At 51.1% G+C, this 20,898-nt stretch overlaps 4 protein-coding genes across 5 annotated transcripts; all 4 read right to left on the bottom strand.

The window, feature by feature from the left end:
* Nucleotides 1–3,981: 3,981 nt before the first annotated feature.
* Nucleotides 3,982–6,942, bottom strand: LOC112897639. The gene is made up of 2 exons (XM_025965990.1): nucleotides 4,441–6,942; nucleotides 3,982–4,319 (listed from the first exon to the last, which is right to left on the bottom strand). The coding sequence occupies exon 1, from the start codon at nucleotides 6,426–6,428 to the stop codon at nucleotides 4,539–4,541; it is 1,890 nt and encodes a 629-aa protein (XP_025821775.1). The 5' UTR covers nucleotides 6,429–6,942; the 3' UTR covers nucleotides 3,982–4,319; nucleotides 4,441–4,538.
* Nucleotides 6,943–8,121: 1,179 nt separating this feature from the next.
* On the bottom strand, nucleotides 8,122–9,181 carry LOC112897386 (chaperone protein dnaJ 11, chloroplastic-like). The gene has a single exon (XM_025965674.1). It carries the CDS (start codon nucleotides 8,868–8,870, stop codon nucleotides 8,418–8,420), a length of 453 nt encoding a protein of 150 aa, XP_025821459.1. The 5' UTR covers nucleotides 8,871–9,181; the 3' UTR covers nucleotides 8,122–8,417.
* Nucleotides 9,182–10,016: 835 nt separating this feature from the next.
* LOC112897019 (E3 ubiquitin ligase BIG BROTHER-related-like) lies at nucleotides 10,017–12,879 on the bottom strand. 2 transcript variants are annotated; one of them, XM_025965181.1, is made up of 7 exons: nucleotides 12,473–12,876; nucleotides 12,044–12,332; nucleotides 11,896–11,960; nucleotides 11,329–11,370; nucleotides 11,087–11,208; nucleotides 10,885–10,993; nucleotides 10,017–10,398 (listed from the first exon to the last, which is right to left on the bottom strand). In XM_025965181.1, exons 1-7 carry the CDS (start codon nucleotides 12,689–12,691, stop codon nucleotides 10,345–10,347), a joined length of 900 nt encoding a protein of 299 aa, XP_025820966.1. In that variant the 5' UTR covers nucleotides 12,692–12,876; the 3' UTR covers nucleotides 10,017–10,344. The 2 variants fall into 2 exon arrangements, with proteins under 2 accessions (XP_025820966.1, XP_025820967.1); XM_025965182.1 differs by having other exon boundaries at nucleotides 10,388–10,529; nucleotides 12,473–12,879.
* Nucleotides 12,880–13,727: 848 nt separating this feature from the next.
* LOC112897956 (putative ER lumen protein-retaining receptor C28H8.4) lies at nucleotides 13,728–17,485 on the bottom strand. The gene is made up of 6 exons (XM_025966362.1): nucleotides 17,136–17,485; nucleotides 15,683–15,882; nucleotides 15,174–15,314; nucleotides 15,008–15,088; nucleotides 14,217–14,341; nucleotides 13,728–14,127 (listed from the first exon to the last, which is right to left on the bottom strand). The coding sequence occupies exons 1-6, from the start codon at nucleotides 17,359–17,361 to the stop codon at nucleotides 14,079–14,081; spliced, it is 822 nt and encodes a 273-aa protein (XP_025822147.1). The 5' UTR covers nucleotides 17,362–17,485; the 3' UTR covers nucleotides 13,728–14,078.
* Nucleotides 17,486–20,898: the final 3,413 nt, after the last annotated feature.

The raw sequence follows: 20,898 nt of genomic DNA, 5'->3' as shown, positions 1-20,898 counted from the left end.
ACCAAAAGAAGCAAATACATGTGGTGGGGGGTATGTCCACTCCTCGGGCCGATCGGTTACTAGGCTTACCGCTTACCATATTTCACGGCATGTGGCTAGTACTTTCAAACGCTTAACCACCGCTACCACACACTGCGACCTTATCAAATTCCATCAATACAGACAGGGTATCATCTCAACCATGATACCTCACAATTCCCGTCCGTCATCCTTATAGTGATAACAGGAATGTAAACACTACAACTCCTATATCGCGCGAGTGATAGGAAATCACTCGACTTCTACCGGTCCTAATAGCATAGCAGCTAGTCGTACTCAAGTTCTAGTGTTCAATACATTGGTTCCTGGAACAATGCAACTAAGGTTTCCAAACAACTCCTAAGAACCTAATGCATAAAGATATATATAAATAATATAGGTTGCAGTGTAGTAAAGTAGGGGTTATGTCCGGGGCTTGCCTTCGCTGGTAGGGTTGGGGTTAGTCATATTATTTGCTTTCGAACCTTGATTCGGGGCTTCAGAGAAATCCGCGACGAGATTCCCGGGGTCTTCAGAATAAATTTCTTCTTGTTCTGGAATCAGTTGATAATCCCCGTCAGGTAGAGTGGTCGAGTCTACATGATATGCAAGATGAAGTTTAATGGATGCATACATTTGTATTTCAATTCACGATAAAGTTGCAATTCAATGTATAGGATATTATATTTCGATAATCAACTTAATTACCCTGTACTGGGCAGTCATTTATCGGGCATTATATGTTTTATCTAAACCCATTCAACAACAGGGTTAGCTATACTAATTACCTAACTAGTGGTATGGAACAACAGGTGGGGTAGTTCCTAACATTTATATTAAAAAGCTTTATATATTGACCTCACTAATTTATATGAACTTTAAGTTACCATTACATTACAAATCAATTATATTATATCCAAATTATTTAATACCTAATTCTTAGTTAAAAACTTAATAACATGTTATAATATTACAAAACAGAACTCTCATATACTTTTCATGATTTTTGAACCTTTAAAAGTATAATTAGTAATTATATAAAGGAAACTACACATTATTTCTAATAAAACTTGTACACTAAGGGAATAATACTAGAATACTAGGATAATTATTTTTCTTAAATTTTACATGTTAAAAGAAAATTATCATCACTGGTTTTAACATTTATCATTTTTCTATGAATTACTATGCACTTTCAAAGCCTACAAGCAATTAAATTTGATATTTAAATTAGATCATCAAACATTCAGAAACTGAAGTTAATCCTTTAAGTAAAGTTGTAGATCTTTATCTAAGGATTCCAACAAAATTTAGTTTACAATTTTATGACTTTTCCTCGGAAAGATATAGCATTTCTAAGTTGACAGCAACATTTACATAAGGAGGTCCCTAGTTACTATTCAACTGAGTCTTAGGCTATGCACTTAACCCCCTGAGTTTCTTTTCCTTCTAACCTGAGGTCCTTGGCCGTGAACCCGAACAGAGCAAGGTGGAGGCGACCGTGTTCCGGCGACGGTGGTCACCGGCGGCGAGGTTCAAGGGCAGGGAAAGGCTCAGGGTCTTACTGTGGTTTAGTTGCACTACTTGTCGTGGACGGGGATGGCCGGAATGGTGGAGTTCGACTTGAGCCCGAGGGAACGGCGGAGAGGTCACCGTCGACGGCGGAGCTCCGGTGGTGAACGTTGGCAACCAACCTGTGCATAAGCTTCAGTGAGACACGGGGAACGTGTAGGTACCATCAATTGGAAGAAGACGTGCTGGATTAAAGGAGACCGACGGAGACAGAGGCGGCGGCGACGAGGAAGAACGCCGGCGAGCGTCGGGGAGGCGCAGTTGTGGACTAGAAGGCCAAAGGATGGGTCGGGGAGCTTCACAGAGATGATGTGGTGCTGGCTAGGGGGTCGTGGTGGCGTGAGAGTGCCCGGAGCGAGCTGCCCACGGTGGAGGCCGAAGGCGGCGGCGGCGGCGCTCGTCGGGGACAAAACTTCAGTGGAAATTGGGGAAGAATAGTGGGTCGTTGAGCACGAGCAAGTCACGGGGAAGCTTGTGCAGGTGTTGATTGGGGCGGGGGTAAGCTGGTGAGAGCTGCCCACGAGCGTGCCGTGCACGGCCGGAGCGGAGGAAGACGACGGCGAGGAAATGCGGCTCGGATGCTGGGAAATGGGCGCTGGGAGTAGCAGAACAGCACGTAGGTGTTGAAGTGGTGCTGCTGCGCGCGAGAGGGAGGAGGTTAAGGCGCTGCAGTGAGCTGTCCACGACGACGAGGAGGTGGCGGCCGGAGATGGCTCGGGGTGTCGTGGCGCGCGCGCGTGAGGCCAGGAAGGGAGAGGAAAGAGGCCGGGATCGAGAGGAGATGACGCGTGGACGGTGTAGCAGCTGGAGGTGGAGCTCGGGAGGTCTGCGCCGGCGGTGAGCGGCGGTAGCAGGGCGGAGCAGAAGGGGGAAGCGGCGTGGTCAGAGGAAGACGAAGCAGGCTGGAGTCAGAAGGACTAGTTTGTGATTTCTAAAAAGTTCAGGGACTCCTCTGCAAACTAAAATTTTCCACTACTACAAAATCCTAATGAGGAAACTGTCTAAAGCAAAGTTGTAGAGAATTTTAAATTCTACAAGAATGCTTTAGAGCTCGAGTTCAAAATCTCAAAGGGTACGGTTTTATTTTGAACTTTTGAACACAACTCAAATTATAAACTTTGTGTTATAATTCAAACAAATTGTCTTAATGTTTGGGGTCTTTTTGTAAGATTGCCTGCAGTAATCATGACTAGCCCTTTTTACACTTTAACCCTTAAGTAAATTTGAGTTTTACTTTTACCATTTTAACTATTTCATATGTAAATCCTTATACATTTGTTAATTACACATAGATCCTTAGTTTCTTTCAAAGTCTATTTCTCTTAGGTTTTATTTGACTTTTGCACTGTTCTTATGTACAATGATTTAGGTTTACCACTTAAGAGTACTTTTACACCCTTATACTCAAATAATCACACAACTCCTAAATTACAATTATACCCCTAATGTTTTGTACAACTTGTATACACTATAACATGCTTACATATAATACATCCAATATAATATCTAGTTGGCTAACTACCTAGATATTACACGGTAGGCGGGCGGTAGCGAGGCGGTGCGTTGGCGTCGGTGTACGCGGGCGAGAGGACGTGACGTGGCGCGTTTTGATTGGTCCACGCGGACTATCCGTTGAACTAGCCGTTATTTGACCGTTTGAACTCCAAAAAATTTGAAAAAAATTGCAAAAGATTTCAAATTTCATCTCCGACCCCCTATAAATACCCCACCCGGTTTTCACTCCTTCCACACCCCATTTGAGCTCATTTCTCTCCTCTACAATTCGAAATCTCTTCCACCATGTCCGGTTGGTCTCCAGATTTCCATACCTTCACCGATTTTTTAATTATTATATATTTTTGCTATTTTTAATTGCGATGTAATTTTCTTTTTTAATTATGATGTAATCGGTAATTTTTTAGTTGAATAAAATTAGTTTATTGAATTATTTTGCGTACGCGAATAAAAGAGAGTGAAATAATTAAATCTGAAAAAGAAAAGCTGACGTGGAGGAGAGAGAAGTGAGAGCGGTCACTGTAGCCCTGCATTGGAGGGGTGGGGTAAGAGTGGGGTGAGAGTGGGGGCGAGAGGTGACGTGGCGGGGCGATATCTCCCCAGCCTTAATTACTCCTTGCAAGATGAACTTCGTGGAAACGGGAGCTAGATTCTTCTGAATTCCAAAATTCATCATGTGGATGCATAGTAACAAACAGGGGCGCTGCTGCTATTATCTGTTCAAATTAACAAATGAAGATCCAATTTCCTTTTGGCTCACATAGTTCGTCAGGAAAAAGTTCAGCATATTTAATGGTAGAAGTTCCTGAATTAGCACGGTATATGGATGGATTTCATACAGTCAGAAAAGAATCCACATTATTCGAGTCAAATAAATTCTTCTCAGTAAATGAAGACCTAATATACATCAAGTCAGAGTACAATTATGCTAATCTCCCCCCTGAAAGGGGCTGTACTTCTGTTCATCACCAAAAGAGATACAGTAAAAACTTAAGGGCAAACATCAAATTAAGCCTACAAAACTTCTGATATCCTCTAACAAAAGTTTACTGACTGACTCCAGTATCAAGGGCTAATGATCCCCCTAAAAAGGGCTAGCTATGCACTGTTCACCACCAAATGAGATACAGGTTGAGAATGAGCATAAAGAACCAACCTACAAAACAAAACTTTCTGATATCCTCAAAAAAAAATGTACCAATCGGCGATCGCATCTGGTATCCCAGCCAAACATGAAAAACACACAGATCACTTCAGAATTAGTTCACCTATATATGTTTGTCTCATATATGTTTATCTCAAAGAAAAGGTTAATCAAACGGTGAATGAAGTTACCTGAATCTATATACAGTAGTCAGCTGATGTGATCAGGAGTAAGCAGCAATTCCGTTGTCTTGGTAACACTGCCTCCTCTCTGCAACAAAACTGTTTGATCAATAGTACCCTGCTTTTGCCACTCTGGACTGGTAGAGCTCCAGCCTAATCTTGGCCTCGGGCAGTAAGCTCTCGATCAACGGATCCTGCGACATGTACCCTTGCTTCAACCCCCAATCGAGCACCGTCAGGATCTCGGCCTGCGCGAGCTCGTCGCTGTCTGGGACGTTGTGCGCGAGGAAGCAGACGAGGATGAGCGCCGCCGTCTGGACCCCCTGCTCGCCGAAGTAGACGTGCTGGACCAGGTGCTTGGCGCCGCCGTGGGCGATGATCGACTTGCAGTGGTCGACGTGCAGGTAGTTCTCCGTGGACGCGAACTTGGTCAGCGCCGACGCCGCCTCCAGGGTCACCTCGGATTCCCGCTCGTCGAGGAGCCTCACGAGCGGCCCGATGACCCTCTTCTCCGTCGCGCGGAACGTTCTCGACAGGCATCCCAGGCACGTGATGCAGGGGACGAGGAGGTCGTCGTAGTCGGCCTTCTCCACGACGCGGACGAGCTGGTCCACCACAGCGCGGGCCGACGGGGACGTCGGCTTGAACGCCGACCGCCGGAGCTCGGGGTGCTGCTCGGCGACGCGGCAGATCTCCACAAGCGCCATCGCCGAGTTGTACTGCACGTCGCCCGCGGCTTTCTCGAGGAGGATCGAGAAGCAGAGCAGCGCCCTCGACTCCGTGATGTTCTTGCAGATGGCGGGGTTGCCCGTGGCGAGCGTGCCCAGCGCCCTGGCGGCGTGGGACTTGAGGTAGGCCTTGATCTCCGGGATCTCGTACTCCCTCCCCCGCGTGCTCGTCGCCGACATGGACGCGTTGTGCATCCTCGTCCCGGCGATGCCGGCGGGTCTGGCGCTGGGACCGGGAGCTGCCGCGCTCGAGCTGGCGCCTGTCACGCCACCGCCCACGATGGGTTTCGCCGCGCTGGTGGTGGCTTGCGCCCCGGCGTCCGACGGCTCCTGCGAGGTGTCATTTGTCTTCTTGTCCATGACCACGGAGTGGATGGACATCTTGGAGGCGACGGCGTACTTGGAGTGCTCCTGCACCGTCTCGAACGCGAGGTGGGAGACGAGGAGGCGGATGACGTTGTGCTGGAGGAAGGCGTCCTGGCATTTGGGGTGGTTGGCGGCGAGCTCGGAGACGGCCCACGCCACCATCCCCTGCACCTTCATGGGCGCGTCCTTGAGGATCTTGACGAACGAGGTGCACACGCCGGCGAGGATCATGAGGTCGACGCACTCGGGGTCGCGGCCGAGGAGCCCGATGGCGAGCGCGGCGCTCTCCTGCGCGTCGGCGCGTCCCTCCTTGATGAGCCGCAGCAGCGGCGGGACGCCGTCCTCCTCGATGATGAGCTTGCCGTAGCGGTCGTTGTCGCGCGCGAGGGAGACGACGCTGGCGGCGGCGTCGGCGCGGGCCTCGAGGCCGCCGTACTGCAGCACGGCGATCTGCTCCCAGATGAGGAAGAGGATGGGCTCGTTCTGCGCGATGGGGGGCAGGCCGATGTGGTCGTCCTCCTCGTCCTCGTCGGAGGCGGCGTAGTTGGAGACGCGGAGGATCCAGGTGAGGTCGCCGAGCGAGTTGTCGAGCAGGTAGCCAGCCTTCTTGAAGGAGCCCGCGGGGATGATGGTGAAGACGCGGTGGAGGATGCCGCGGCCGCAGCAGCGCTCGAGGAGCGCGGCGGCCTTGTCGAGCGCTCTGTCCGTGTCCCCGAGGATGCGGCGCGCGGGGCGCTCGTAGAGCTCGGCGCGCGCCGCCTGGCGGAGCAGCGTGGAGAGGCGCTCGATCCAGGACCCGAGGTCCTGGCACTCGGACCGGCACGCCTGCGCCTCGTCCGCCCACTTGATCAGCTGCTCCGCGAGCTGGATCGACCGCGCCAGGCTCGCCCTCAGGTCGTCCATCCCCGCGGCGGTGGCCCTGCGAGACAGCTCCGGTCGATCGGCCGGCGGGATCGATCAATGCCGCCGCGCGCGATGAGCTAGCTGATCGTGGAACCCTCCGATCCGGGTCGCGGCCGGCCGGCCGGCCGGCTGCTGTCCGGCGGCTGGGACGAAGGTGGGACGCGAGCGAGCGCGGTGATGCCGGAGGCGAGGAGCTAAATTTGGAAGGGGAGAGGAAGGGTGGAGGCGAGCCGGGTGGCCTGCCCTAGATGGCGAGATCGTGCCATGCGATCGTGGCATGGAGGGGAAGAGGCCGGGGGAAGGGGACGAGGCGCGTGCAGTTCTCCTTTCGAGTTCTCCGATGCCGTGTCGGGTCTGAGGCCGTTGGATCAAGGATTGACGGCCAGGATGGAGCGCCACGAGACCCTGGGCTTCTTGAATTCGTGGAACACGTAGCTCACTCACCCGTGCCAAAACAGCGGACGGTCACTGTAGCAACGGGCAGGTGCAACTTTGTTACCGTTAGAGCAACTTGAGCAAGACTCTCGATATCTTTTCTAATTGTTAGGAATAGAGATTTTAATAGAAAAAATACCCTACAATGGTTTCTCTAAGTGGTTATTCAAATATAGCCATCTTTCATTCCGCATTTCTCGCTAACCAAAAATAGATAAGGAAAAAAACTTTCTAGAGTATATATAAGATGTAGAAAAACTGTTGGAGAATAAAAATATATAGAAAGCAATGTTTATGTAAAAGACTCTCCCAATGATAATTTAGAAAGACTCTTCGAGATGCTCTTGCACATGCTCTTGCACGGCACATGCATCCTTGGTTGACCAAAAATCCTCTTTTTTCTCGCACGAGAAAGCGCCAAACGTTCTTTGTGTCTTTCAGCCGTCTGACCAAGCTGTATCTCGTGGCACTCGAAAGTTTAGCCTCGTCGAGCTGCAATTTGGCACTCGAAGCTGCCCAGCATAGTATATTGATAGAGTAGAGAGTTTCAAAACTGTACAAGAAAAAGTCAGAGGCAAGGAGAAAAAAAGAGAAATGAACTCAGGCTAAAGCTCCAGGGATTGCACCCTCTCCATTGTTTTCTCTCTCTTTCTAGCACCCTCAAAAAACGCACACCGGAGCTGCCCTAAGCCGTTTGGCTCTTGCAGCACACCATGTGAGCGCCCCCTCCTTTATCTTTTGCGATCAGCCTATCCGTTGATGTGATTCCCACCCCCCCCCCCCCTAAAAATCCTCGTTCGTTCCGGACCGCCCGAATTGGTAGGCTGGCGGCCTCGCATGAAACCAAGCTTTGAAGGATCCAACAAAACAGGAGGAAAGAAGTTTTGTTCAATTGCTCTGAAACGTCCTCCTCCGGCGGGGAAAAAGATAACAGCTTGATGGTAGAAGAACCGGCGCTTCCGTCACATGTCGTCGTCAGGAGGGGGCTGCAGAGCAAGAGCAGAGCCGCCGGTGCCGGCTGCCAATTGGCATGCTTTGACCTTGGCGACAAGAGGAAAGGTCGGCACCCGGCAGCCAGGCGGCACTCCCTGTTCCAAGGCGTGGCATGGAATATTCCCTCCCTGTGGACTGTTCCCTTGGGTATCGCTGGCATCATCAGAGGAACGACGTTTCCTTGGTTCTTGTTCCGATTCAAGAAAGAAGAGAGCTCGCCGGAATTGTGATGTGAAACCGCACGGCATATTGGAATCAACAAGACTAGTACAAGAGAAGAACATCTCATTAGATTCAACGGAGGAGGCAGGGCTACTTCCTTCAAACCTCGCAGTCACCTTACATAGGTCAATTTGTTCGCAATCGCTTCTCAAGATTACATTACACTTACACAGACACAGCAGTGCAAGAAGAAGGACGGAAACGAGATGGAGTCACATGGATGGCCACCGGTACTAAAAATCCAAGGTGAGCCGCCATGGCCGCATGGCGGCAGGAGGTGCTTTGTAGCTAACACTATTCACAAATCACAAGCACGGCACGGTCCAGGTCCTACTGCTACTACCAGCACTGGTCCGTCTCCCAGGTGCGGCGTGGCCGGCCGTAGCCGGCGCCGGCGGCCCAGCGCGGGTACGGGCGCCGCGCCACGGCCACGGCCACCGCGACGGCGCCGTCGTATCGCGCGCGGCTGTCCGGGTCGGATAGCGTGGCGTAGGCGTCGTGGAGGCGGACGAACTCCGCGGCGGCCCCCGGCGCGGCGCCCGCCACGTCCGGGTGCCGCTCCCGCGCCAGGCGCCGGTACGCCGCCTTGATCTCCCGCACCGTGGCGCCGGCGCGCAGGCCCAGCACCTCGTACAGCGTGGGCGCGCCCCTCCCCGCCGGCCGTGCGGCCGCGGCGGCGCACCGGATCCTGCCGAGCTTGGGCGCGGAGGAAGCCGAGGCGGACCGGAACGGCGGCGTCCCGATCCCGGCGCCGGCCCTCGGCGCCGGCACACGCAGAGGCGCGGAGATCATCAGACGAACGAAGGGGGGATCAGAATCGAGCAGCCGCGGATCTGAGAAGGGGGGGGGGGGGGGAAGCCAAGGTGGGTGAGGCGTTGCCGTCCGCGGTCGTCTTATAGCGGGTTGGGGGTGTGGGGGCGGCGCTGGCGCTCCGCTATTTTTCTAGGCGCGGACGGGGCGGAGGCTTGGCGATAAGACGGAGACAGGGAGGCAGGGAGGAGGTGGGTGCGCGTCAGCGTCGGCCTTGTGCTTGGGGGACACGCGCACGCACCCCCGGGGGCCGCCGGATTCTGGGCGGCCGGCGCCCCCTGGTCGACGGGAGGGCGGCGGTGCTGTGGGCTGTGGCGGATTCAGATTCCTCTTGCGTCCTGCCGGTGCCGGGTTTTGGCTGGACGTTGGGCGCCGCACGCTGATTCTGGTGGCTACTTGGCCTGGCTGTTGGCGTGGCTGCCGGACGCCACGGTTGAGATCTCCACTGGTTTCTGGCTCCTGCGCAGCCCAGCAGGCCGCTCTCGAGCCACACCGGTCACCGGCAGCCTACCAGGTACCAGCGCAACCAATTAAATTAGAAGGTCACGCTGGGAACGCCCGTGTTCGCCGGCGGCGGCCCAAGGCAGCACCGGACGCCAGCCCAAAAAGTTCACTTTTGTCCAGCCGCAGCCGCGTCGTAGCGTGTGCAGTTTCTGTGTTCGGTGTAGAGCCTCGTCGAAAAGTGCCGTGCGCCGACACCGGCACGCTGCTGCCGGACCCAACCCGCGAGGCTTGTAGAGAGCACACCTTCTAGAATCTAGAGAGTGTTTCCTTGTTCATTTGACCTTTTGGTCTTCGGAGAGCAAATCTTCTAGAATCTTCAGAGGACGCATTTTGGAAGTACCGTTCAAACCAGGCCCAACGGTCACTGGCCTGCATGAACATAAAGCCCAGATAGTGCCTGTCCATTAAGGAAATCGAGTACTTGGGCACCGCACCACTACCAGCGTCTCCGGCTCAAGCACGAATCTACATACCAATACACGGCCCATTACCCGGTAGATACTCTTCGGCAAGCAACGGTATACAGAGTCCTGTTTCTTCCGACTCATGGTCATTCTTAAATCTTAATGGATGGCAACTCATCATCTCGAGGAACAAAAGTGACACCACTCAAACACGAAAAGATCAGACTAAGATTTAAAAGAATGGCTATTGGCTATTGATATGATTGTCATTTTACATCTACAAACAACGAATCATGCACGAATCATCAGCAGTCTAATGCAATGCATAAATAACCAGCGGCATGGCCACGAAAGTCAGCAGCAGGAGCAGTTACAGCCGCACAGGGGGCGACTAAACCTGTTGAATTGAACTGAAGAAAACAGGGAGACAGACACGGCCATTTCCCTTGTTTCCCTGAACAACTCAACAGTTGACCACTGCTTTCGTTTCACTAATGGCAGATAAATATCAGGCTGCTGGCTGCCGCTATTCCTTCCCAGCAAAGCAGCTATGGCTTCTTACTCACTGAGGTGGGAACTTCAACGCTGCACATCGGGCAAACCTGAAAACAATCGAAGGATATATGTCACTTCGTATAATTCAGATGTTGGTTTGGTATTTACCTTTCGTGCAATGAGCTGTTCTTGTTTGTTGTAGCAATTTAGCATGTCACATGGTGTATCTTGGAATGAACTGCAGCATTATGCAGTCTGAGGGTTGTGAAAAAAAAATCCCCCTAATAATACACTTGCAACGAATTACTATCACTGTTGTTTTACTTGTTGTTTAGGGCATCGACCTTAATAGAGATTGTTGAAAATATTACCAAATACCAAGGAAAGATGATTCATGGCAAATTCACACATGATTTTCATGTGTCAAATACTAACTGTTTTGTGTTTATTGATGGTCAAAGTTCAAAGTAGGATTGCACACATTCTAAAATGATATCTATTTAAGAACAGATGTAGTGTTCACTGGAACATCCTTTGAAAATCGTACATTGCGGGGGAATTAAGAAGGTAGGTGGTGGTGCTGATGGTTATACCTTGTTTAATTGCAGCCACTGGTTTATGCACTCAGAATGGTATGGATGTTTGCAAGGAAGTGCAACCAATGTTTCACCTTCATCAAACTCCACACGGCAAATAACACATCTGCAGATTAAATTAGATCGATCAGTATATCACTCTGCACACAGAAAACTTTTTGTGGAGGGGGGATAAGGCATAACAAAACATAGTCCATACTGTTCCATGTTGCCTTCTTGCTTGTCTTGTGCCTGGTAAGTTACTGAAGGTAGCGAGGCAATAGTATCAGCAGATAGGCCTTTGCTTTCCGTACCGACAACTTCACCCAATGCAATTAATTCCTGAGATCACCACAACCATGAATGTTTAATAATGCATCTTCCAGCTTCACACACAGTAGTGTAGATTAAAAATCTAAAATGCAGAGGACATCAAATTCTTTTTCAGAAATAATAACTTACCTCATAAGAGTATTCATCTGGGTCAACATCTTCCCATGCATCCTAAAATTTGAATAAATGTCAGATACTAGCTTCATTCACAGGAGATTTTTCAACGACTATACAAAGACAATAAGGAGTGTTTCCAAATAGATGAATTTGCATTGAATATGCAATTTTAAATGGAAGCAGCAACACAAATATTGCTTGACAGTCAACTCAATCAAGAGGAACATGCAAATTCGACTTCAAATTCTACTTATTCTAGCCAATTCCACTAACATTCCATTTCTTACCAATAAGCAGCACAATTCTCACCACCAGCTCATGAATCTAAAATATTAGTACCTACTATTACCGTATCAATCCTAGAGCAATGAGAAATGATGTGGTAAAACATTTCATTACTAATGGCTAGTACTGGAGAAACAAACTAGTGCCTGTGTTTTGCATCGTTACCAACATTAAGCTTGGAAATCTTTGTGAGACTATTTAAAGGTGCATCACATAATCCAATCCAGGCAGTTCATGATTGCCTGAGCATGCCCATATCAATCGAGCAACGGAGGGAACAGAAAGAAATATCACCTGTGGATCATCCCCACCATCTTCTTCCTCAACCTCCTCGTCATCATCCTGCTCCATCGCTCGCCCTGGTCCACAACGGCAGACTAAGCAGCATACCCAGAAAGGGGAAAAGAAAATCTGAATTTTGGCATCCGTTTTGTGCACTCACAATCACCGATCCCGGCAAGCGCCATGAGCCTGCCGGCGACGTCGCGCTCCTCGGCGTCCTGCAGGGCGCGGGCGAACCCCTCGTCGTCCTCGTACCCCCGCGCGGGGCCCGCCGCGGTCCCCTCCGCGCCGGCGACCGCCTCGTCCTCGTCGATCGGGTCCCCACCTCCCTCCTCCTCCTCCTCCTCGTAGTCGCTCCCCTCGTCCTCGTCGTAGTCATAGCTCCCGGCGTCCGAGCTCGCGTACTCGCCGCCGCCGTACTGCGCGGTCAGCATCATGTACGCGCGCTCCTGCGGCACAACCCAGCAGAACGCACCACGAATCAGAATGGCGGCAAAGCCTCAGATCACTCCCCATGCTGACCCCATCCCATGGGATGATGGGATCCCGGGCCGGGCGCGACCAACCCCGCGAGATCTCGATCGCTTACCTGCTCCTGGAGGACGCGGGCGAGGGCGAGGTCCGCCTCCTCCTGGCTGAGGCTGGTGAACGGCCGCCTCCCCTCCGTCCCCGCCGCGGCGGCGGCGGCCGAGGCGCCGTCGTCTCCTGCGGCTGCGAGCGCCGGGACGTTGGGGCTAGCGTTCTGGTCGTGGTCGGGGCTGGGCTTGTCGGCGGCGGCGCCGCCGATCCCCTTGGAGGAGCCGTCCATCGCGGCGCGCACGGAGGGATTCGAGAGGGACGGGGACCGGTGGGGGTCGGTGGCGTGCGTAGGCTAACGTTGTGACTCGGGAAAGCGAGCGCGCCCGGGTTATGAGGCGGCGGGCGGGCGGCGAACAAACAGCGGTGGGGGGAGGCGGGCGGCGGCGTGGCGTGGGTGCGGTTGCGATGGCCCGGACTCGGAAGCCGTCGCGTTCCCATTTAAACCGGGGATCCTGTTGCGAGCCGAGCTGAAGGCTAACGGCACGCGAGCTCTGGATCGAGTGGGACACGTCGCACGCGCAGGGGCTCCTGTGTTGGGCCGCGGCCCATGACAGGTCGGTTCCGCTATAACCGGTGGGCAGTGGGCCCCACGTGTCGGCCACAGAGGCTTCGCCTCGTTTCGTCAAGTAATCTCGTTGGGGACTTGGAGAAAAGATGGCATCACATGACACGTGCGGCCAAACGTGGCGTTGCAGGATGATCTTCGCGGTCAAAGGCTCGAAAGGCCTCGTTAAAGGCGCAGGTGTTTACCGTGATAAGATAAAACTCGCAAGGTTGGGGAAATAGCCGACGGAACGGGGGAGAAGCATGATGAAACGTGTGGCCGACCTCTACCTTGCCGGCGAAGTTAGCGAGGAGCAGCAGGCCGCCGGTTCACGGCACGGCAAGTAGGATCATGCCAGCACCCGGGCATGGGGATTGGGGGAGGCTGGGCTAACGCTTTGCCGGCGGGCGGGTGCCAGCTCGTTCCGTGCACGGCTGCGCCATGGATATTCTACGGGTGTTTCCCGGGGCTGGGCTGCTGCTGACCTCTGCACACATGCTGTGCCCGTGCATGGCAAGTTTGCTTTGGACAGAAACCACACCAGCCAGGTGCTCGATGAGGATTGAGGAAGCAGCACATGTCGAGTTTGTTTGACAGAAAGTTAGCTAATCTGTCAGGCCCAAATGGTAAGCAGCCTTGATGAACTAACCAAATCTGGGACATCATCACATTCACAGCCAACTGACTAGAAGGGGCTCACAAAGCCGTCAGTCCAGAGCGATGCCAAAGCAAAGCATCCTTCACTATTCTTAACACAGCGGTAAGACAGGATCAGCGACAACGAAAGAGGAACACAACAGTCATTGAAATGGGGAAATCCCGTCTGTCTCTATTCTGGAACTGCAACAACTCTAGCCTGGACGAAGAAGTCAGATGGACAACCTACGTTTCACGGTATTTGGTACAGGTTTCACGTAAACAGTTTACAGATGAAAAGAAAAAAAAATAGAGCGAACGAGGCTCTGCTATCCACTCCACTGCTAAAGTTTGGGCACAAGGAGCATAATGACTGTTGCGTTGTATGATGAGCAGAGAAGAAACCAACAGTATGCTTTGTATCCTGCTGCAGTTTCTAGACCACCCCCGAGGGGAGCCGCAGCACCAGTTGCCCACCAAAAACACTGCGTGCGCCATCAGAAATGACTCGTTATTCAATGCCCAGGGCCTTGCCTGAGTGATAAGATTATGAGAAATGACTGATCGCATGTACCTCTTCACATAGTAGTAGCAGAAATCTGCGAGGATGAAAGTCTGAACGATTTCGGAGAGAAGCACCATTGATGGCCACAGACCATAGCCCAGAGCAGTCAACAAACGGCCGCGGGTATCCAAAACCTACAGAACAGAGTAATTGAAGCTTATGTTAGATGGACTAATCCAGAAAAAAACTTGGATTCTGCAAAACACAAACTCAAACTTTCATCCTTCCAAAACCTCATATATTCCCACACAACCTAAGATTGGGGATACTGTACAGATATAATTACAAGGCAAACATTAACAAAGTTGTTTTCAAACAAACTTGACATGTAAAGGAGAACACAAGGACCACTAAATAAACTAACAAATTTCAGCTGGGACTGCAGATATCAAGATACCATACATCAGGGAACGAGGTAAAACAGACTACTTTCCAGTATATTCTGCATCGACACGAGCACAGAGGATGATAATAACAGGTAAAACACGTCTATTTTATTTTAGAAAAAGGCGCTTTGCTGTTTCATTAATCACTGACCATCTATACTCAATGATGTATTGAATTATTCTGCTCAACTCTGTTTCCAGTGTTCTTTTTCAGCCTGGGGTATCTTGGAAGTCCAGACCTTTGCTATGATTGTTTCACACTGTGACTGACAGGGAAGGCATTTGTCCCTACTAAAATTTGGGGGCCCAGAACCAGATGACCAGTTCACTCTTTGGTGAAAAGGAGGACACTAAACTAGCACGGTAGTTCTTTTAAAAGAAAACAAAAGGGAAAGGAGACAGAAAGACAAGAACCTGAAGGACCCAGTGTGCACAGCTCAGAAACCTTGCAACACCCAGTGCAAACACATAATGAGCTGTGAATGGCTCAACAATCTGCAAAATCGCATAGAAAGAAAAGTTCATTGAAATAAGAGTAATTAACTACTGATTCAAGGGCCATGTATGTTTAAAGATTCACCTTGGTATTTTGCATCAAACGCAACTGAGGCAGCACTGAAACAGCTTCCAAATAAACACAAAAGGCCCAGCAAAGTCTGTTCACTATGTTGTGCGATGTTGTAGGATGGGCAAAAAATGTTAGCACAGCACAAGGCACTACCTGGAAAGGAAGTCTCGTAAGATACTACAGTATCTGAATAAGAAGTGGGCTAATAAAACAAATGATAGATGGGCAGAAATAGCCAGCAACATAGGTGCAATTCATTAGCTAAGGTAAAATCCATTCTACAAGTGATGTCATCAAAGTGTGATAGTGATTATGGGGGCTAAAGTATACAACCAGAAATGCTCTTGTTTGTGGTCAGCAGGGAACTCAAGAGGTCCCAGGCACTTGACCTTTTGAAAAGTCCCGGTCAAGCAACATGTGAAACAACAACGTACACATCTTGAAAATACATAATACTAACACCATTATGTTGAATAGCCTAGATGCTAGCTTTGCAGTCAAGAATCTAATATTGTTCTTACCACATAATACAATTTGAAGTTGTCTTTGTCCAGCATATATGTTGACCTCAGTTTGAACCGAATCATATAAATAACAAAAAGAGTAGCTGCTAGTGTAGCTGTATCCAGAACTGTATGGATGTCATACTCCATAACAAAGCTGCAGTACAACCTAACAGCCAGAAATAATGCTGTCAAATCCTGAGACTTGAGTGACAGTCCTGCAAGAAAGAGAAAAAAAATTGGATAAAATTAGAACATGAGTATAGATTTATACATCCTGAACCATGAAAAAAAAAATGTCAAACTTATCTTAGTTTTTAATATGAAATTGATATACCAGTCTAGTAGCACTTAAATCTAGTGACATGTTAGAGATCATGTACAAGACAGATTCACACACCATACTCATATCGGCATATGATCCCAGCAGGGTGACCATAATATACAACAATTTAAAAATGATGATGCTGTGTATAAACCATGCCATTAATATTGTCCATTGCCTATTCTTTTAATGCCAAGATGTCCAGAGTTATACCCCTCAATAAATCCTTTATTTGCATTAACAAAGCATCTAGGCACACAATTGTTTTGAAAGGTGAATCAGGAAAGATGCTGAAAGCAAAGGCAGCAAGTCCATAAATGAGAAAGGTGTCGTCGTACGGATGAAATAAAACTAAAACCACCACCATCTCTGCACCAGAGTGAGTGATGTCATTCTCCCAGCAAACACGTCTTCCCAATTTCGCATAAACCAGGCATCTCCCAGACTACCTACCCTTATAATCTAAGAACAGCACTGCATTTCTATAACTGGAACAAAGTGCAAATTGCCTGGAATCTGCTATTGTAACTCTAAATGGACGAAAGCATGTTGACTTTCTAAGGAAGGAAGCCATCGAATCGAACAGGCGCAAGCTTTGTATACTTCTCTTGGGCTCACCCAGTGATATCACCACAGAAAACTTTGACTGGAGGCTAACCCAGTGATACAACCATGGAACAATTTGAGACTCCTTCCTCAAATAGCAGGCACACATTAACATCCCACTTCCATTGCGGTATCAAACACCGCACGAGTTGCATGCAGTATTCAGTATAGCAATCACCTCACTCCTAAATCCAACCTGTCGATTCATACAACCTAACCGAAACAGCAAAAACCTAACTGAAACAGCAAAAAAAAATTACCTACTTCCTTGGTCGAATTAGGCGGACAGGCGACGCAAAATCCACCGAAGCAGGCAACACGATTCGCACTAAATACGAGACTAAGCTTCTATAGTATAAACGGAGGACCACCCGATGCTTCGAGGGGGGAAAATTAACAGCAGACGCGGGGAAAGTTAAAAACAAACGCATGGGTTCCCGCAATCTGGATCGAGAACCAGCGAGCCCGACGGATCGAGCGGATAGCAGCGCGGGGGCGCAACAGCGGCAACAAGGGGAGAGGCTGGTCTGGGGGACGAACCGGCGCAGGTCTTCTCCTTGGTGAGCTTGTAGATGAGCACGGCGATCCCGAGCGCGTGCGCGGCCTCGGCGGCGACGAAGAGGTTGTCGTGGTCGTGGACGATGAAGCGGATAAAGACGAGCGCGGCCATCCCGGCGACGACGGCGAGGAAGGCCTTGACCTTGGGCGGCTGGCGCCGCACCCAGGCCATGACCGCGGCCAGCGGCCTCCGCGAGGAACCTCTCATCCCGCCGATCGGTGGAGGCGCGGGCAGAGGCAGGCGAGCTCCGGCTCCGGATTCCGGCCCGTGTGCGGCGCGAGGGGACTGGGACGGGCGGGGCCGGGGGAGGGACGGCGGAGTTAATGGGGACGGGTCGGGTCGGGCTGGTTGTTGCAGCTGTTTCGATTCGTGGCATTCATGGACAGCGCCTGTGGGCCCGGGCCCCCTCGAGCAAGCAAATCTTTTTGAAATCTTTTTTAAGTTTAAACAAACATTTTCTTTGTGTTTGGTCCATTGGTGGACCAATTTCCTTGAAAATGCCACATCTACTTGGAAAAAAGATACATTCGAATCTTTTTGCGAATTTTTTCTCCTTGTTTAAGGCTGTATCTTTATTCTGGTTCAGCTTTCTCGGAGGAAAAAATGCTTGCTGAGTAAAAAAAAAACAAGGATTGCCTGTTTATGCAGGCAGTCACGCGTGTCAGGTTAAAAATAGGCGGCCAATTATCACCAACCCCACCTAAATGACCTCCGTGGAAGCTGTGGGACAGGCGCCGCGCAGCGTTAGGGTTTGGTTCGAGGTGGTGGGGTTAGGGGATCCGAAGTGAACGTCCACCCGGTGTTTGACCCGGCACGAGAGCTGTTAATGCGCCTCGTGGAGCACGACGGCGACTCGCTGGTAGTCGTCACTTGTACGTATAGCTCGCAGTCTCGGAGCACGGAAAGGGAGAAGCAACCCACGTTCCACGCCGCTCCTGGGCTGGCCGGGCCCGTCGCGCACGGCGCGGAGAATCCTCCATGCAAAGTGTACGGCACGGCGGACCGGACCGGTCGCCCCTGCCGTGCCGCTCCGGGCGGGCGGTGGGCGCGGCGCCGGCACGGAGTAGTTGCCTTTCGGTCTACCCGGCCGGGCCCGTCTCACCCTGGGCTAGATGCGATCGAGTTTTTTTGAAAAAGGATAAAAAAATTAAATTCGAAAAAGAGTGCCGATTGCCAAAATTTCGGAGAATGGGTACCTACCGCCCGATGAACGGGCGGGAGGCGTGGGGCCGGGCACCTCCCGCCCATCCAACGGGCGGGAGGTCCCAAAATTATTTCCAGACCCCTCCCAAGAGCCTCTTCGCGAATAAGAAATTTTTCTTATTCACGAAGAGACCCCTGATGCGGGCGCAGGGCATCCCGCCCGCCTAACGGACGGGTGGTCCGGGACCCGTAGACTGCGGAGCTCCGAAAAGGCTTCCGGTGCAGTATTTGCTCATGCGACTGCACCGTAGCATGTCCCAGCAGCATGCGGATGAAGGAAGGGGAAAAGGGACGACCCCTCCGGCAACCCGTAAATCCACACCCTCTCTCTCCAAACTCCGATCACTTCCCACCTATTCTCGGCTGACGCGTGGCGATGGGTCACGAGCAAAGGAAAAGCGGGTGAGTGGAGGTGGGCCAGCAGGGTGGCAGATGCGGTGCCGCATCCGCATGCTGCTGGAAGCAGCCACTGCCAATCACGCGGGCCCCACATACAGCTTGCCCCTGTTTCCCGATGGGGAGGGACGCACTGTTGGGAACAGCCTGGGGCCGCGGGAACGGGGGAATTGGCCCGGTCTCCAACGAGTAATCACTGGGCTGTGGAGTGCGGTATACTCAATGACACGTGGGTCCATACTGGATTTGAAAAAAGTTGTAACGTTGATAATTGAACTAAATTTAAAATTTATGTATAGAAAAGAGTATGACGAATAAATTTGTATTTGAAAAAAGTATGAATTTTAAATAGTTTGTAAAACATAAATTCTAACGAAAAATAATAAAAAATTAAAATTTATGTATACAAAAAAGTATGGCGAATAAATCTTGTATTTGAAAAAAGTATAAATTTTAAATAGTTTGTAAAATATAAATTCTAACAAAAAATAATAAAAAATAAGCGAGGTGGGCACCTCCCGCACGTTGGGCGGACGGGATGTCTCAGAGGCCTCTTCACGAATAAGAATTTTTTTATTCGCAAAGAGGCCCTCGGGAGGGGCTTGGAAATAATTTTGGGACCTCCCACCCGTTGGAAGGGCGGGAGGTCCCCGGCCCCATGCCTCCCGCCCGTTCATCGGGCGGGAGGTACCCATTTTCCGAAATTTTACCAATCGGCACCCCTTTTTCGAATTTAAATTTTTTTATCCCTTTTTCAAGAAAAACTCAGATGCGATCTATATAAACAAATGGGCTGGGACCTGGTCTGGACTCATAGGCCGATAACTGAGGTCCACTTAGGAAACTTGACAAGGCCCATGTCGCCACTGGTTAGACTGGGCCGTGGTCGGTCGATTCGTCCATCGCGCGAATGAGGTGGGACGGGGAGGTACTAAATTTGGAGAGTCATTTACAAAGTCTGTTGGAGACTTTTTTCTTTAATAATAGCTAAACTTATTTTTAGAAAATAATTTAGCTAATTTCTTGAAGATGCTCTCATAGAATGGAAGGGAAGGATTCTTATATCTATATCAAATTCGTAGACGTGGCAGGTCACATTGGAGGACGGGCAGTGTAAACATGCCATGCAAAATGACCCATTTACCCATGCTAACCCACTCTATATGCTATCTTCCTTCCCTATGACAGTCGGGTCCCACTCGTCATCCCTAACATCCCTCCCCCAATCTGTTTCATCAAGCTTCTAGGAATCAACTCTGTCCGAGCTGATGGCTCTGGTAGTTGCGGTGTTCCATTTGCTCCCGTACACGGTCGTGGTTGGAGGCGTCGATCTGGGTGAGGAGGTCGTCGACAATGTTGTTGGCGCGCTCGAGGACGCCGAATGCCGTACACGAGGGCCCGGGCGGCGTCCTGCCTGCTGCCGGCGATGATTTTGCTTTGAAAGAGAGAAAACAAAATAGTGATGTCTAAGCTCAGTAAAGCTCCACGAGCCCGCTCGATCAGTTACATGCAGAAACCATAGCTGACTGATGGCAAGCAAAACATGAAAAATTAACGGAGGCTAGGAGCCTGCAGCGTGGAGAGGGAGCCGGCAGAGGCCGCGGACTAGGCATGGAGCGCGGTATGGATCCGCCGCCGCGGCAACTAGCCGCCCCGCTCCTCCTCCTCCTCCCGAGCTTTCCCACCCGCGGGCCCTCGTGCTCCCGAACTTTGAGGCCCGCACGTCCACCTCCCCGAGCCCAAGACCGTCGGCGGCGTTGGACAGGATGGCGGCCGCCGCGCCGCGCCGACGTCACCGTGGTGGAGGAGGCCGGCGCACGCGAGCACGAGCCCTCTCGGCGAGGAGGTGCCGGCGGGGTCCTGCCTCCTGTTCGTGCGCGTCGCGGCGTCGCTGTCGTGGCGTGGTGCACGGCCCCCGAGCATGAAAATCGGTCGCGGATTTAGCGGCACGGCGTCGGGCCCGGAGGTGGTGGTCCGGAGGCATGGAAGAAGAAAGGGGGAGGGGTATATTTGTATTTTCACGTCCATACGATACGCTGGAGGTCCCTGTGTCGTGCCACGTACACGATTTTGGCAAATCTATAAAAAATCATCTCTCTCCTGTGGCAAAATTATTAGAGTATTTTTACAACTAGCATTTGAATG

The sequence above is a fragment of the Panicum hallii genome, chromosome 6 (genome assembly GCF_002211085.1).
Source record: "Panicum hallii strain FIL2 chromosome 6, PHallii_v3.1, whole genome shotgun sequence".
In the NCBI taxonomy this organism is placed as follows: Eukaryota; Viridiplantae; Streptophyta; class Magnoliopsida; order Poales; family Poaceae; genus Panicum; species Panicum hallii.
This window is presented reverse-complemented; position numbering and strand designations above follow the sequence as displayed.